This window comes from Gadus morhua, chromosome 20 (genome assembly GCF_902167405.1).
Source record: "Gadus morhua chromosome 20, gadMor3.0, whole genome shotgun sequence".
In the NCBI taxonomy this organism is placed as follows: Eukaryota; Metazoa; Chordata; class Actinopteri; order Gadiformes; family Gadidae; genus Gadus; species Gadus morhua.
Window position 1 is genome coordinate 22,197,101 of NC_044067.1, and position 14,929 is coordinate 22,212,029.

General features: G+C 43.7%; 1 protein-coding gene across 2 annotated transcripts in view; it reads right to left on the reverse strand.

Annotated features, from left to right (window-relative positions):
• Nucleotides 1–13,440, reverse strand: part of ptprna (protein tyrosine phosphatase receptor type Na) — a 24,706-nt gene extending 11,266 nt beyond the window's left edge. For both annotated transcript variants that reach the window (XM_030344260.1, XM_030344259.1), the window contains exons 1-10: nucleotides 13,074–13,440; nucleotides 9,558–9,608; nucleotides 4,730–4,840; nucleotides 4,052–4,154; nucleotides 3,570–3,717; nucleotides 3,026–3,227; nucleotides 2,594–2,743; nucleotides 1,737–1,862; nucleotides 1,551–1,585; nucleotides 1,140–1,462 (exon numbers count right to left, since the gene is read on the reverse strand). In XM_030344260.1, the coding sequence (XP_030200120.1) occupies nucleotides 1,140–1,462; nucleotides 1,551–1,585; nucleotides 1,737–1,862; nucleotides 2,594–2,743; nucleotides 3,026–3,227; nucleotides 3,570–3,717; nucleotides 4,052–4,154; nucleotides 4,730–4,840; nucleotides 9,558–9,608; nucleotides 13,074–13,149 (1,325 nt within the window). In that variant the 5' untranslated portion in view covers nucleotides 13,150–13,440. The remainder of the gene's footprint in view (nucleotides 1–1,139; nucleotides 1,463–1,550; nucleotides 1,586–1,736; nucleotides 1,863–2,593; nucleotides 2,744–3,025; nucleotides 3,228–3,569; nucleotides 3,718–4,051; nucleotides 4,155–4,729; nucleotides 4,841–9,557; nucleotides 9,609–13,073) is intronic.
• Nucleotides 13,441–14,929: the final 1,489 nt, after the last annotated feature.

Consider the following 14,929-nt stretch of genomic DNA (forward strand, 5'->3'; position numbering starts at 1 on the left):
CACATATGTACTGAATAAACTGAATCGTTTGCTAATTCCATAATCAGGTTTTGTAGCGCGTTACATTTTCCCACCGAATGCATGTTCCTGATATTCATTAGTGAACAGGAACACCACGGAGCCATGGAAGAGGCCTTAGCCTAGTGGAATACACTATACTCATATCTATATGTTTACATTTATTTATCTATAAAAATATATATATACATCTCAATATATAACTACATATATTTAGTATATGCTACACGTGAACCTCCTAAGATGGCGCAATTTCATTGGTTCGCTATCTCAGGATATTGGGCAATATCCCTAGCCTGGCAATTGCCAGACCTAGCTCAATCATAGATTGCACGTTGGTCTGGGGAAGCTGTTGTAGTTTTCTTCAGCACAAGAGGCGTGATCAATGGGCATAGTTAAAATGACTCTTTAAACAATTGGCTGGTTGCTGTCGGTTCCCTGTCATCATTGTGTTAAACCAGCTAATAATGTGCCATGGGGAAAAGCCAGCTTGGTGATTGGCTCCCGCAAAAACGTATCGAAACTAGAAAGAAATGTTTTGATCTTCTCCAGACTCTTCTGCAGGGCGAACTCAAATCGCCGGCAGAATGGGCGGGGCTACCCAGTCTACAATATCCCATGATTGAGATCTCAAACTTGGGATATTGTTTTCACGCGCGGTTGTCTCGTTGCGTTAATAAAAACAAATAAACCGATAATAAAAACAAATAAATCCCGGCAAAAAGTGTTATCTTGTTTATTTTTGTGTGTAGTATATATTATGGATTTTTATATTATGTAGTATATATTATGGATATTATTCACCTCAGGCTCCGTGAATAGTGAGCAATAGCCCCCTTGACCTTTTGTCGAGGAGGCTATTCCCCACTATTCACTTCACCTTCAGCGAATAATTGTTAATTCTCTCTCTCTCTCTCTCTCTCTCTCTCTCTCTCTCTCTCTCTCTCTCTCTCTCTCTCTCTCTCTCTCTCTCTCTCTCTCTCTCTCTCTCTATAATATATATATAGAGATATATCATATGTATATTTCTCTGTAGATATATATAACTGTATATATCTATGTATATGTAAATTCTAAGCCCATCCATTGTGTAAGGCTATGGTATGGCACTAAGAGCGGACCTCTGGTTGGTGACGATGTAGCCGTACTCCTCCTTGGCTCTAGAGCCCTCGTCCAGCTGCACCGCCTGGTCCCTCAGCCCCTGCCCAGCCTCCGCTGCCCCGGGCTGGGCAGGGGGGCCGGGCGGGACGGGGGGCGGCAGGCCCGGAGCCTTGGCTACACCGGCGGCGGCGGTGGCGGTGGTGGGAGGGGCCCGGGCGGAGGGAGAAGAGGGGGTGGAGGACCTGCTGGGGCCGGGGGCCGCTGCTACAGGGGCGGCCGGGGGCAGAGCAGCCTTCTCCGTGGAGCTGGGTGCCTTGCCCTCCGGCTTCTTCACCAGCTGGGTCTGGGGAGGGAAACGGGGAGTGGTAAACACTGAAGCCTCAGGAATGCGTTCTTCTTGTGATGCGTTGGTAGAAGGGATGCAGACGCACCTCTTTGAGGGCCAGAAGATCCGTCTCTAAGGGCTCTGGAGGGTCCATGCGTAGACACGGCAGGCGTCACCAGAGAACCACACAAAGAAGACATAATGTTACAGAATAATGTTCAGAATAGCTAGGATTTCAACGTTTACATGTAATAATGTAGACGGTGAATAATACATTGTGGTCTGGGCCCACCTGTCCGGTCCTCGGCCTGGATCAGCTGCAGGATGAGGGCCAGTCTGTAGAGCTGCTGGGGGCTCAGCTTCCTGGGATCCATCCCATAGCCCTCCAGCACCCCGGACATGCGCTGCTGTAACCCGTCTGGAGAGGCACAAAGTTTATTAACTCCACGGGGCTCCTCCATTCATGTCCACTGTGAGACCTCCACGAGATGTGAGTTCTCCACAAGATGGAAGGTCTCGAGGAGTTCCAACCCCGCGGAGGACACACTTTACAGACAAGAGGAAGTGTTGATCACATGATTCAGTCTGTCTGGGCAGAACTTATTAAGGGAAACTGGAGTCACTGTATCAATGATCCTATCATAATCCAGTTTTTTATTACCAAGCCACCAAGCCACTTTATAATTGATACTGTTTATACCGTTTGTCCTGTTTGTTCTATTTCTTCTGTTGGTTCTGTTTGTTCTGTTTGTTCTATTTGTGCTGTTAGTTTGTCCTTACTTAATTTTGTAATTTTTGTCCTTACTGTATTTTTAGGCTATTCTATTTTACCCTGTGCCTTCCACTGCTGCTGTATCTATCTATCTATCTATCTATCTATCTATCTATCTATCTATCTATCTATCTATCTATCTATCTATCTATCTATCTATCTATCTATCTATCTATCTATCTATCTATCTATCTATCTATCTATCTATCTATCTATCTATCTATCTATCTATCTATCTATCTATCTATCTATCTATCTATCTATCTATCTATCTATCTAGATTAGAACACTTGCTTGTTTCTCAAGATGACAGGCTTATCGATCTTTTAGAAATATCACACTCTTCCATAGCAACAGAAGCAGTTCCTGTGCCTCACCGTTGGTGGCTGGCAGGCGGTCCTGAAGGGGCTTCTTCTTCTGCTGCGGGGGCGGGGGCCGCGCCACAGTACCCACTCTCTCCTCCAGGGTGTAGTCTTCCACATAGTCCACCGGCAGCTCCAGTTCCAGGTCATCGTAGTACGGCAGGCCTAGTAACCCGAACAACAGCAATTCAAGTGAAATACGGCCCTTTTTAATTACTAGGCGAGTCATTTTCTTGAAGAAGAGTGACCGAAATATTTAGTTTATAATGCCTTGCAGTGGATTCACCCTTGAGGATTTTTGAAAATGAAAAGAAAAGTAGAGAACATTTTCCCAACAATTAAAACATTTTCAAAAGTGTAATCACTGCAGCCTGTTTTCTTAGTCACCATAGCGATCTGGCTAACAACAGTTCACAGCCAATCACAGGTCAGAGCGCGAGGGGTCACCTGCGGGGGTCATTGGCGCGGCTCCGCGGTGCCGGTGGGAGGGCTGGTCGGACGTCAGGTACAGGGACATGGCTTCCTGCAGCATCTGTCTGTCCCGCTCCCGCTCTCTCTGATTGGCCTGTGAGCGTGCAGAGGGACGGCCATAGCTGAGCCCTCCACCAATGGGGTGTAGGGATCGCTCCACCTCGTCGGCGTACCTGTGCTGTGTCATGAGAGGGAAACGTTCACACGTCAAGTGGACGCAACTGTGTGTGTGTTTGTTGAGGTGGAATTGAACAAACGTGTGTGTGTTTGTATGCGCATGCATTAGTCACCTATTTGCATGCGCTTGAGTGTGCTTGTGTCTATTTCGCCTGCATTTGTATGTGTGTGCGTGTCTATATAGGTGTATGTTTTTGCGTGCTTGCAGTTGTGCCTGTGCGTGTGTGTGTCAATATAGGTGTAGATTTTCGCCTGCATTTGTATGCGTGTGCGTGTCTATATAGGTGTATGTTTTTGCGTGCGTGCCTGTGTGTCTATATGGGTGTATCTGCTGTGCCCATGCCTGGTGCTGGTATGCGTAGGGGTCCATGGAGGCAGTCTGCATGTGGAGGGGGGACCGGGGGGGCTCTACGATCATGTAGTCCAGGTAGTTCTCCGCCGGGGGCATGGACGGGGGCTTGGCGCTGTGGCGGTGGTTCTGCTGCCTGGACCTGCTCAGAGACGCAGGGTTACAGGTTACACCCAGAGGGAACGCTCTGCTCTGATTGGATAACTATAACCGGCAGGTGGCTGCAGAATAACATTGCTAGCTGAAGTTGTTTTAATTGTAACAAAAAATGTTAACGTTGGAAAAAGATATTAACCTTAGGATTTAAATGTATCTCTTTAAATTCTTAACTTAGCTTATTAAGTTCATTTTCCCAGTTAAATGAGTTAGTCTGCGGACAGAGTGCTGCGTCACTGGCTGCACTGGGAGGGTGGGCGTCACTTACTGGGAGGAGGGCGGGGGGCTTTAGCTCCACTGGGAGGCTGGGGGTCACTTACTGGGAGGAGGGAGGGGGGGCCTTAGCGTGGCGCGTCGTGTGAGGAACTCTCTTCAGCTCCCTGGATATGATGTACTGGGTGATGTCATCCTGCCATGACAGATCTACACTCACACACACACACACACACACACACACACACACACACACACACACACACACACACACACAACCACACTCACGCACACACATGAACACGCACGCACACGCACGCACGCATGCACACGCACAAACACACACACACACACACACACACACACACACACACACACACACACACACACACACACACACACACAAACACACACACACACACACACAGACACACACACATTGTGTTCAAAATAAATAAAAACAACAATAAAAGGTTGCTATTCACCATACAAAATATTTATTTTTCTACTTTTAAGACTCAATCTATTCAACATTGCCTGAGAGACTTGAATAAAATACTAATTTCTTTAGTCCTCCTTTATTCCTCCACCTGCCAGTAGAGGTTGCAGAGGTTCCTCCTGAGTTTTCTTAATGCGTTTTTGAGCCCTTCAATTTAAGTGATTTGAGCTGTTCTCTTTGTAACTCTTATCTTGCATATTAATTAACGGTCTCATTCTGTCACAGAGGAAGGCCTGAGGGGAGCACCACTCATAAGATGATACAGTAAGCATGTGTCATGTTGTACCATGCATCATCAGCTGTTTGAGGACCTCCTGCATCCTCTTCAGGACCGGCACCGACACCTGGTACTGGACCTGGTCCTGCTTGGAGCTCCGGCACTGGCCAAACAGTCCATCTGCAACACAGAGCCAGGGGTCAGCATCCATGACCAGGAGCAACACAGTCCAGTCTAAGAGCCTGGGGCCTTTATTCACAGAGCCCACATCTGGCTCCAGACGCAAGCTGGGCTAGCCCAGAACTGAAGATGGCTTGGTGAGCAAGAACCATGAACCGATCATAACAGCTCCACCTCCTGTTGTCTCTTCTCGTCGCTCACAGTACTTACTACTGTAGTATATGTGGTGTGTTGCTGCCATCAAGACTGGCAACTCTACACCCCCTCTACAACACCACTACGCCCTCTCTACACAACCTCTGGACCCACCCTCTACATAACCTCTACACCACCTCTACACCACCTCTACTCCACCTCTACTCCACCTTTACTCCCCCTCTACATCACCTCTACACCCTCTCTACCCCACCACCTCTACTCTACCTCTACACCATCTCTACCCCACATCTACACTCTCTCTACACCACCTCTACACCCCCTCTACACATCTCCACACCCTCTCTACATCACCTCTACACCAACTCTACACCTCCATTGACAATAATAATTTTCCATTTCAAGCATTTCCATTTATCTTCAAATGTTGTTTGTTTTGCAGCCATCTTGAGGACATGGGAGGGGAGTCTGTGTCCACTGTGTGTTGATCTCCAGGTCCAGCCTTTATACTGTACTTAGTGAGTTGTTTCTTGCCCTTCTAGGGCTAGGGTTATTGAGAATCGTAAGAAAGGCCTGTAAAGCCCTAAGAAACTTTATAAAGGGCTCTACCAATAACATGACTTGACTGACTTGAATTAGCAAATAGTGTATCATATATATAAGTATGACAAAAAAATGAATACATTTTATTTATATAATAATATCAACCATTTTAAATTAAATCATTTATATTTTGAATACATTTTACAACCAAAGTAATAAAATAATATAATAAATAATATTTAATATAATGAAATATATAATATAATATTAATTATATTGTTTATCTATGATGAGAACTGGGGTATGAATCTACTGTGGTATGAATCTACTACTCTAGAGAGGTGGTTGTTTTTGTTGCTGTTGAGCAAGTGGTGACGGTGTGGAGGTTAAGGTTTGGTGCAGGCAGCCTCAGCACTCACCCTCGCCTGTGACTCACGCTGAAGTCAGACCCCCCCGTGCCACCCCATGTGTTCCCTCATCATCACTACAGGACCTGGCAGTCCGCCTCACCACGCACTCAACACCGGCTGCAAATAACCTGGTCTTCAGTGTCCTATGGTCCACAGACATGTCTTCAGTCATTGGAAATGCCCAAGTCACCAGTGTTCAGAGTCACCAGATTTAAATATGATAGACAGTGAAGAAAAAAAAACATGGCAGCAGATATTTGGTATTCATACCTTATAAATGACCTAAACAATTAAGAAATCATTCAATACATTTCTTGTGGTTTGACTTATTGATTCATCAACTGTTGCAGCCCTATAAGATGCTTAATACATTCCATAAAGTATACACTGTTCCAATTTGAAGAAGGGATTGATTAAATGATCATCCTCCTGGCTAGAAAAGTATTCATCCCCCGACTCTCTTCGTTCCGGCCCCAGATACATATGATTCTTCATGGCTCGCAGGCTGTCTTGTATTGCGAGCGCAGACACGTTTTGGTGCATGGATGAATCACCACCGGCGTCTCCCATCTCCCAAAGTGCTAAACATACAACCGTTCCAGTCCACTGGGTTCCACCACTGCGCCTATACACTATCTCTCTCCTTCTCCCTCTCTCCCTCCCTCCCTCTCTCTATCTATTTAGGTATATATCTATAGTTGAGTTCCGGTACATGTTTATAATGGGTTGTATGATCCATGATCCACTACAGGGGTAGTCCACAACACAATCCATCACAGGTCAGAGTGTTGACTCATCAGGGCTGAGCTTGTGCTCCTCTAATTAAAAGAGCGTGTTTCATAGCAGTTCTCTGGCCATGTGGGGGCCCGTCTGCACTGAATCACAGCTTTGACTAGGATTATTATATATCAATGTATATAATGTATAATATTTAACAATTATTCGCCGAAGGCAAAGTGAATAGTGGGGAATAGCCAAGATAACACTTTTTGCCGGGATTTATTTGGATTTATTAGCGGTTTATTTGTTTTTATTAGGGTGACGAGACGACCGTCACGTGATGAAAACAATATCCCGAGATTGAGATCTCAATCATGGGATATTGCCCAAAATTACGAGAAAGTGAATGAATCAAATTGTGCCACCTTAGGAAGTTCACGTGTAGCATATAATAAATATATTTGTTACACGGCTCTTCTCAATGCTGTGGAATGCTCCGTCCACTTGCATGGGCCTTCCCAATTTCCGGCGGTGTATTACTTTTTGATAATTCACCGTTGCTAAGCATATGATGACCGCTCTCAAGGAAAGTGGATTTTTTATCGTCTTTGGTAGCACTCCGCAAGTAGTCGGGTAATTTATCAACCCCAGCATACTCGGTTGCTAAGCGACGTCAACGTCTTTGACGTACTATATCTCTGCTGGTCAACACTACGAATGCTGTTAACAAATAAATTGCAAAAAAGACACACCGTGTGAAGTTATTTTTTCGTTTTGGCAAGGAACAGTGTATTAAGAGGGATCATGTATAGAACGTCGCCGGTCATTATCGAAAATAAACCTCTTCAGGGGATTACTGTCAGGGGGGGGATTATTGTCGGGGTTTATTTTCCTGATAATGAGCTGCGTTCTATACATTATCCCTTACATATGTTATAATTAGTGAATGCTAGTAATAGTCAAGTTATTGTAATAGTCGAGTAGTAGTCGATAAAACAACTGAAATAATCTGCCTGCTATTTTCTGACCTTGTTATTGCATCCTGTTCGGTCATTCATTTTTTCTAATGCGCTGTCACACTTTAATTGATCAGAACATTATGTTACAGAAATACAGTGAGTCCAATATATCCATGTCCCATTATCCACTATATTACAGTCTGTCAGCATAACAGCTACTGGACGCCAGTAAAATAGTTACATGAAATAAGACTTCAAATATATCACAAAATACATAAAGTATCCTGGATGTGTCTGAGTAATGGTGCTCAGGACACGGCTCAGAAGAGGTGGCTGGTTTTTGGTTATTGATTTATCCTGCCTAGTCCTGCTTGTAGAGCACAACGGAAACTCTAATGAAATCAAAGAACACATCCAGGTTCTCAGAAGGCCTATGTGTAGACGCGGCATCACAGAATATTATCATCCTTCCTGATTAGATAATGGCACCTCTGAGCGAGGCTGTTGCCCACAGGGATGAGATCAATGCTGATTGCTTTATCACAATGGATTATTTCATTATTTCAATATTTTAACTGGAAAATAGAAAAGGTTAAGGTGAATGCTTTGAAAAGTTGTAGTTTTTCATGGAAAGAGGTTCACAGAATGTATTAAAGGTTGCAAGATTAAAAAACAATATCACTCTCCAAGTAAGTAATAATAATTATACAATGGCACATCATACATCATTTCCCAACAGAGATTTAGATTGCAATGAATCGCAGCACATAGAATGTAAATTCGGAATGTCTTTATGATAAACACATTAACATGAAAGAAGAATAACAATCTGAAGAACCAAATTATTATTAACAATATTAACAAATGCATTATTATTTTAGTCTTTTAATATTATTATTATCATTATAGTCGTATTATTGTATTACCTTAGTATCATATTGTGGATTCATTTGAACATCATTTAATGTTGTAGCATGGTAAGCATGGATAACCAAGGAACACATTGAACTAAAACATTGATGTGTTTCACGTTTTTAACTTGAAATAACTCAAATAAATCCATTCCTATTTCTGTGGCTCTGAATGCCCTGCGGAGACATTCATTTTGTATTCTCCTGGAGGACTGGTGTGTGGCTGAAGTGCGTACGAGCGCGTCAGTGACTCATCGCTGTGTTAGCACAGCCGTCATACGGCGCCGTCATCACTGTGATGTCAACGTTGCCACGGAGACAGAGGAGCAGGGGCGTGGCTTAGATAACGGTGTTTGATACAGAGAGGGGGAAGGTGACGGGGGTAACACAAAGAGAGAGAGAGAGAGAGAGAGAGAGAGAGAGAGAGAGAGAGAGAGAGAGAGAGAGAGAGAGAGAGAGAGAGAGAGAGAGAGAGAGAGAGAGAGAGAGAGAGAGAGAGAGAGAGTGAGAGAGAGAGAGGGAGGGAGATAGAGAGAGAGCGAGAGAGAGGGAGAGAGAGAGAGACGGAGAGAAAGAGAGAGAGAGAGAGAGAGCAAGAGAGCGAGAGAGAGAGCAAGAGAGCGAGAGAGTGGGAGGGAGGGAGAGAGAGAGAGGGAGCGACAGAAACAGAGAGAAAGAGCAAGAGAGCAAGAGAGAGGGAGGGAGAGAGAGAGAGAGATTGAGTTTGAGAGGGAGAGAGAGTGGTAGGAAGAGTAGCTGATAGGCAGAGGTTAGAGCTCTTGATCTTTGTTTGCATTGTTTCATGCACTCTGAATGCCATAAACCTTGGTGAATGGTTGTCTGTTTGTGTGTATGTGTGTGTGTGTGTGTGTGTCTGTGTGTGTGTCTGTGTGTGTGTGTGTGTGTGTGTGTGTGTGTGTGTGTGTGTGTGTGTGTGTGTGTGTGTGTGTGTGTGTGTGTGTGTGTGTGTGTGTGTGTGTGTGCGTGTGTGCGTGTGTGTGTGTGTGTGTGTACTCACCATCTGAACAGAACTGTTCCAATGGGCAGAGTTTCCTCTCAAACAGACATCCTAGTGACAGGACAGAGAGAAGGAGACAATCAGAGAACCACAGAGACAGTGATAAGTGTGAAGATTGGACACCATTGAGTAGTGTGAAATGTTTCCTGTAACCTTGTGGGAGCTGGACCCCGGAGAGATCCTTCTGACCTTAAAGTGTTTTAACTTTACAGGCCCTAGATCAGCGAGATGACAACCAACTTTATTCAAGCTGGCGACCCTCAGAACATTTTGTGACCGCACACCCAAGAACCATTGTGTTACATAAAGCTAGGGTAACCAAGGGAACCAGTCACCCGGTGTGCAGCCTGGCACTGCATTAACCAAACAGGCCTTTTCATCTCATGCTGTGCTTGTGCTTGTTTCTCTGTGCGGCGTGAGACGCATGGTCCACCTGTTGAGCCTGGACTGTGGGACCAGCAAACTGCTGGGAACCAGCATCTGTGTGTGTTTGTGCGTACACATTTGGTGAGGTAGTGAAAATTATGTGAGAAATAGAGTTATGCATGGTATAACCATTGACTTTACAGGGATAGGTAATAGTTAGTATCAGGTAGGTACTAGGTAGTATCAGGTAAGTAGTAGGTAGGTACTAGTTAGTGTCAGGTAGGTACTAGGTAGCATTAGGTAGGTACTTGGTAGGTACTAGTTAGTATCAGGTAGGTACTAGGTAGGTACTAGTTAATATCAGGAAGGTAGTAGGTAGGTACTAGTTAGAGTCAGGTAGGTGCTAGGTAGGTAATAGGTAGTATCAGGTAGGTAATAGGTAGGTACTAGTTAGTGTCAGGAAGGTAGTAGGTAGGTACTAGTTAGTGTCAGGTAGGTACTAGGTAATATCAGGTAGGTACTAGTTAGGTACTAGGTAATAGGTAACTACTAGGTAGGTACTAGATACTAGTTAGGTACAAGATAGGTACTAGGTAGGTGATAGGTAGGTACTCGATACTAGGTAGGTACTAGTTAGGCACTAGGTACTAGGTAGGTACTTGGTAGATACTAGGGACCAGGTACTAGGTAGGTACTAGGTAGGTTCTAGGTAGGCACTAGGTAGGTACTAGGTAGGTTCTAGGTAGGTACTAGGTAGATAATAGGTTGGTATTAGGTAGGTACTAGGTCGGTACTAGGTAGATACTAGGTAGGGATGCACCGAAATGAAAATTCTTGGCCGAAACCGAAAACCGAAAATGAGGTAACCAAGGCAGAAAACCGAAATACCGAAAGAAATTATTACGACAATTATTAGTACCATTTAGGGTTGCCGCGGTATACGGTATTAGGTTCAAAGTTCGGCAGTTTGTCTTTGCACTGTTTGTTTTTGATGTGTTTTTTCATAAAAAAAAAATACATACAAAGCTATTGGATAGGCTACCTAATAAAGCGTTGGAACACGCCAGACCGGTAACCATAGCAACGCCGGTAAAACCCCGCGAAGCCCAATCCCTACGAGAGCTCCCCGCGCTACGACCATCCGGAGGCGCACAGAGCTTTTGGCTGTGATATTATCTATAAAATTATATTATACTATTATATATAGAACGTTATAAGACGCTGTCACCGAGAATTGGCGCGCTGCCAGACGCTGTCACCGAGTGTGAGAGGAGAGTTGACGGAGAAGATGGTGGTTGACCTAGTTTCAAAGTTTATACCGTTTATACTCGGTAATACAACCCTAGTACCATTGCAATTTTGGCTATGACTGTGTACTAACTTCATTAAAATCAAGGCATTGCAATTTTTGCAAATCGCTATACGTGGGTCTTTCTCTGAAACATTGAAAAACTTCCATGTTACTTGTTTCGGCCATGTTGTTTCGGTGATAAAAGTATTTCGGCCGAAAACCGAAAATGCGCTTTTGGGCCATTTTCAGCCGAAAAATTTCGGTGGCCGAAAATTCGGTGCAACCCTAATACTAGGTACATGTTAGTATCAGGTAGGTACTAGTTAGCATCAGGTAGGTACTAGTTAGCAACAGGTAGGAACTAGTTAGTACCAGGTAGGTACCAGGTAGGACATGGCTAGTGGATAGACACTAGTGCAGGTGAGTAGAGGTGACACAACAGATGGGCCGAGTGATATCTTTACTTGTTTAAGCATCCAGTACGTAGCAACCAGTGAGTCACCCATTATCCACACGCTACAGAGGGGGGTGCACATCTGCACATCGTTACTTTAACCTGACCGCTCACCTCTGCTAGACACATGCAGTTGTCATAGAAACTGGACTTATGGGTCTCTGTAGCCTCGATGCCTCGGGAACACATGATTGGTCGCCACGGCACTCAGCACGTGCAGACGTGTATGTGTGTGTGTATGAATGTGTGTGTGTGTGTGTGTGTGTGTGTGTGTGTGTGTGTGTGTGTGTGTGTGTGTGTGTGTGTGTGTGTGTGTGTGTGTGTGTGTGTGTGTGTGTGTGTGTGTGTGTGTGTGTGTGTGTGTGTGTGTGCATATGTGCATGTCTATGTCTATGTCTATGTGTGTGTGTGTCTGTATGTGTGTGTGTGTGTGTGTGTGTGTGTGTGTGTGTGTGTGTGTGTATTTCTGTGTGTGTTTGCCCCAGAAGACACAGGAACATGGATGAATGGATGGGTTGTATGATTGACGGTTTGATAGACGGATGGATGGATTGATTATAGGTTGGTAAATCTAACAAAACATTGTTTATGCCGATCGGGTTTTGTTCAATGAGTCCGTAACTGAGTCAACACTATAGTTGGACCTGTTCCAAAACCATCGGTCACTATCCATGGTGCTGAAATATAAATTCGTCCGAGAATAGCAACTCCTAAACATTTTATTCTAGTATATTTTATGTTTCGTTTTTTTTCTATGTTTAGGTAATGCATCTTACTTGTGCGACTCCTCATCCAACCCATTTCATATAAATATAGATTTGACATATTAGTCTAACAGCAACTAACTCGTTGAGTTCGTTTATATGCGAGGAATATGCTTAAATCTCATCATATTACAGAAAGAGAATTGCAAAAATGTTAACATTTGAAAAATGTCAAATATCAAATATCAGATATTGAATGTTGCTTGATTTTTTCGTCGCTCAATTTGGCTCTAATAAGGTTAAACCTTAGATATCTCATATCTTAAAAACATCCTCCTATTTATGTGTGCACCCACGCACAGAGACTAAAGACTAAAGTGTACACACACACACAGAACAGTCGAAAATAAAAATGACTGTTGAAATAGCCTAATTATGACTTAATATCTACTACCAAGCACTTTATGGAACACATGAGCTCTCAGACCAGTGATGTGAAGTCAGGCTTCTTCATCTCTTGCTCTTCCGAGCAAAAGCATCCATCTGAGTCTGACTCTCATGTCTCTTCCCCTCCTAATGTCAGCACGTCCTAAACAAACCAACCGTCCTAATCTGACCTTTTTCAACACGTTTTTCATCGCACCGTCTATTTTCCTGTGATCATTACATTATCTCTCCTCTCCATTTCGTCTTTTCCTCACCGTATTTGTCTGAGATCCCCGGCTGGAAGAAAATGACAAAAAGAAGCAGAGATCGCCATATCTTGAGATGTTGCATGATCTTCTCAGGATTTCAAACCAAAGTCAGTTCCTTCCCTTGTTGCTCGGTTTAAATCCCCATGGTCGAGTCCTGGTGATCCTCGGCCACTCTCTGCATCTGCAGCCTGACACACCGAACTGAGGAAAACACTAAAGGCAATGACTAGATCAAATGTGTCTCCCTGCCACTGGGTTTTCTCAGCGAGATGAGGGCGGAGAAGGTTACACGTTGAAGGCTATTGACTCAAAACGGGAAAAATATCCTGTCAGAGAAGGTGTGGAGCGGATGGACTCTGTCGCCGCCTCTCTCCGGGACCGGGCCCTGCAGCTGGGGATCAGGGGCCCTGACGTCAGGACGACACGATCATCCCGGATATCCCTGGATCCTGACTGGAGACTATAGTATAGTCTTAGATGTTGTCGATTTTCGCATTTTTATCTGTACAAATATTTTGGTGCATTTCTGAATGTTTTAAAAATATGAATTAGCAAAACCAATACAATTTGTAGCAGAATATACCTTTTGTGTATGTGTTTGTATATGTATGTGTGTGTGTGTGTGTGTGTGTGTGTGTGTGTGTGTGTGTGTGTGTGTGTGTGTGTGTGTGTGTGTGTGTGTGTGTGTGTGTGCGTGTGTGTGAGCGTGTGTGTGTGCGTGTGTGTGTGTGTGTGTGTGTGTGTATGCGCTTGTGTGTGTGTGCGCGTGTGTGTGTAAGTGCAGGAGGCTGAAGGCCACTAAACCTCATCCACTACACTTTGTTCATCAAAATAAGGTTTAGCCTACATTATTAAATTGTATTCATTACATACACATGTGTTAGTGTGTTCATTTGTGTGTATGTGTATATGTATGTGTATGTGTGTGTGTGTGTGTGTGTGTGTGTGTGTGTGTGTGTGTGTGTGTCTGTGTGTGTGTGTGTGTGTGTGTGTGTGTGTGTGTGTGTGTGTGTGTGTGTGTGTGCATGTGTGTGTGTGTGTGTGTGTGTGTGTGTGTGTGTGTGTGTGTGTGTGTGTGTGTGTACCACTGTAAAAAACATCTATTATGCAAGAATTGTTTTGTTTTTGGTTAATCATGTTTTTGTTCATCAAAATAAGGTTTAGCCTACATTATTAAATTGTATTCATTACATACACATTTGCACATATGGTATAGAGTCGTCCATTTAAACTCTTGAGTTCAAATTTAGGAGCCTGACAAGTGACATGTATCAACCTCATCATTATTTTAATGTACTAAACAAGTTTACATCTTAGGCCTTCCTGTCTTCATATGGCTGTGGATTAAATAAGAATAATTAACATGACAAGAAGGGCATACCAAGAAATTTACAAAAAAGTGTAACTTATAATTTAAAATATAAGTGGAAAATTAGATCTATTGGCCTGAATGTATATTCTCCCAAAGTCGATAATCACAGCTGCCACGATCCACAGCCTTTTGTTACATTTTAATTGTCATTGCATCACCGTTAGATCATAAAATATAATGTTAGACCCACATATTATTTGCGAAAAGGCACAGATGTGCTCTGGCGCTCCCTAGCGGTTATAAACAAGTATTGATGGAATAAAATATTTTGTGAGTACGTGATAAATAGGTCATAGGCACACGTAGTTATTAAAAAACGTAATCTATTGATGTCTACAATTTGTTATTTGATGTATTTTTCTATCAGATGCTTGATTTTCTACCTCTTCGCTCAGACAACAAGTGACGCCGTGTGATGTCATCAGTTCTATCCCGAGCTCGCGTTGTCATGGAGCTTCATTATGTTCTAACTCCTCCCCCCTCGGAAATA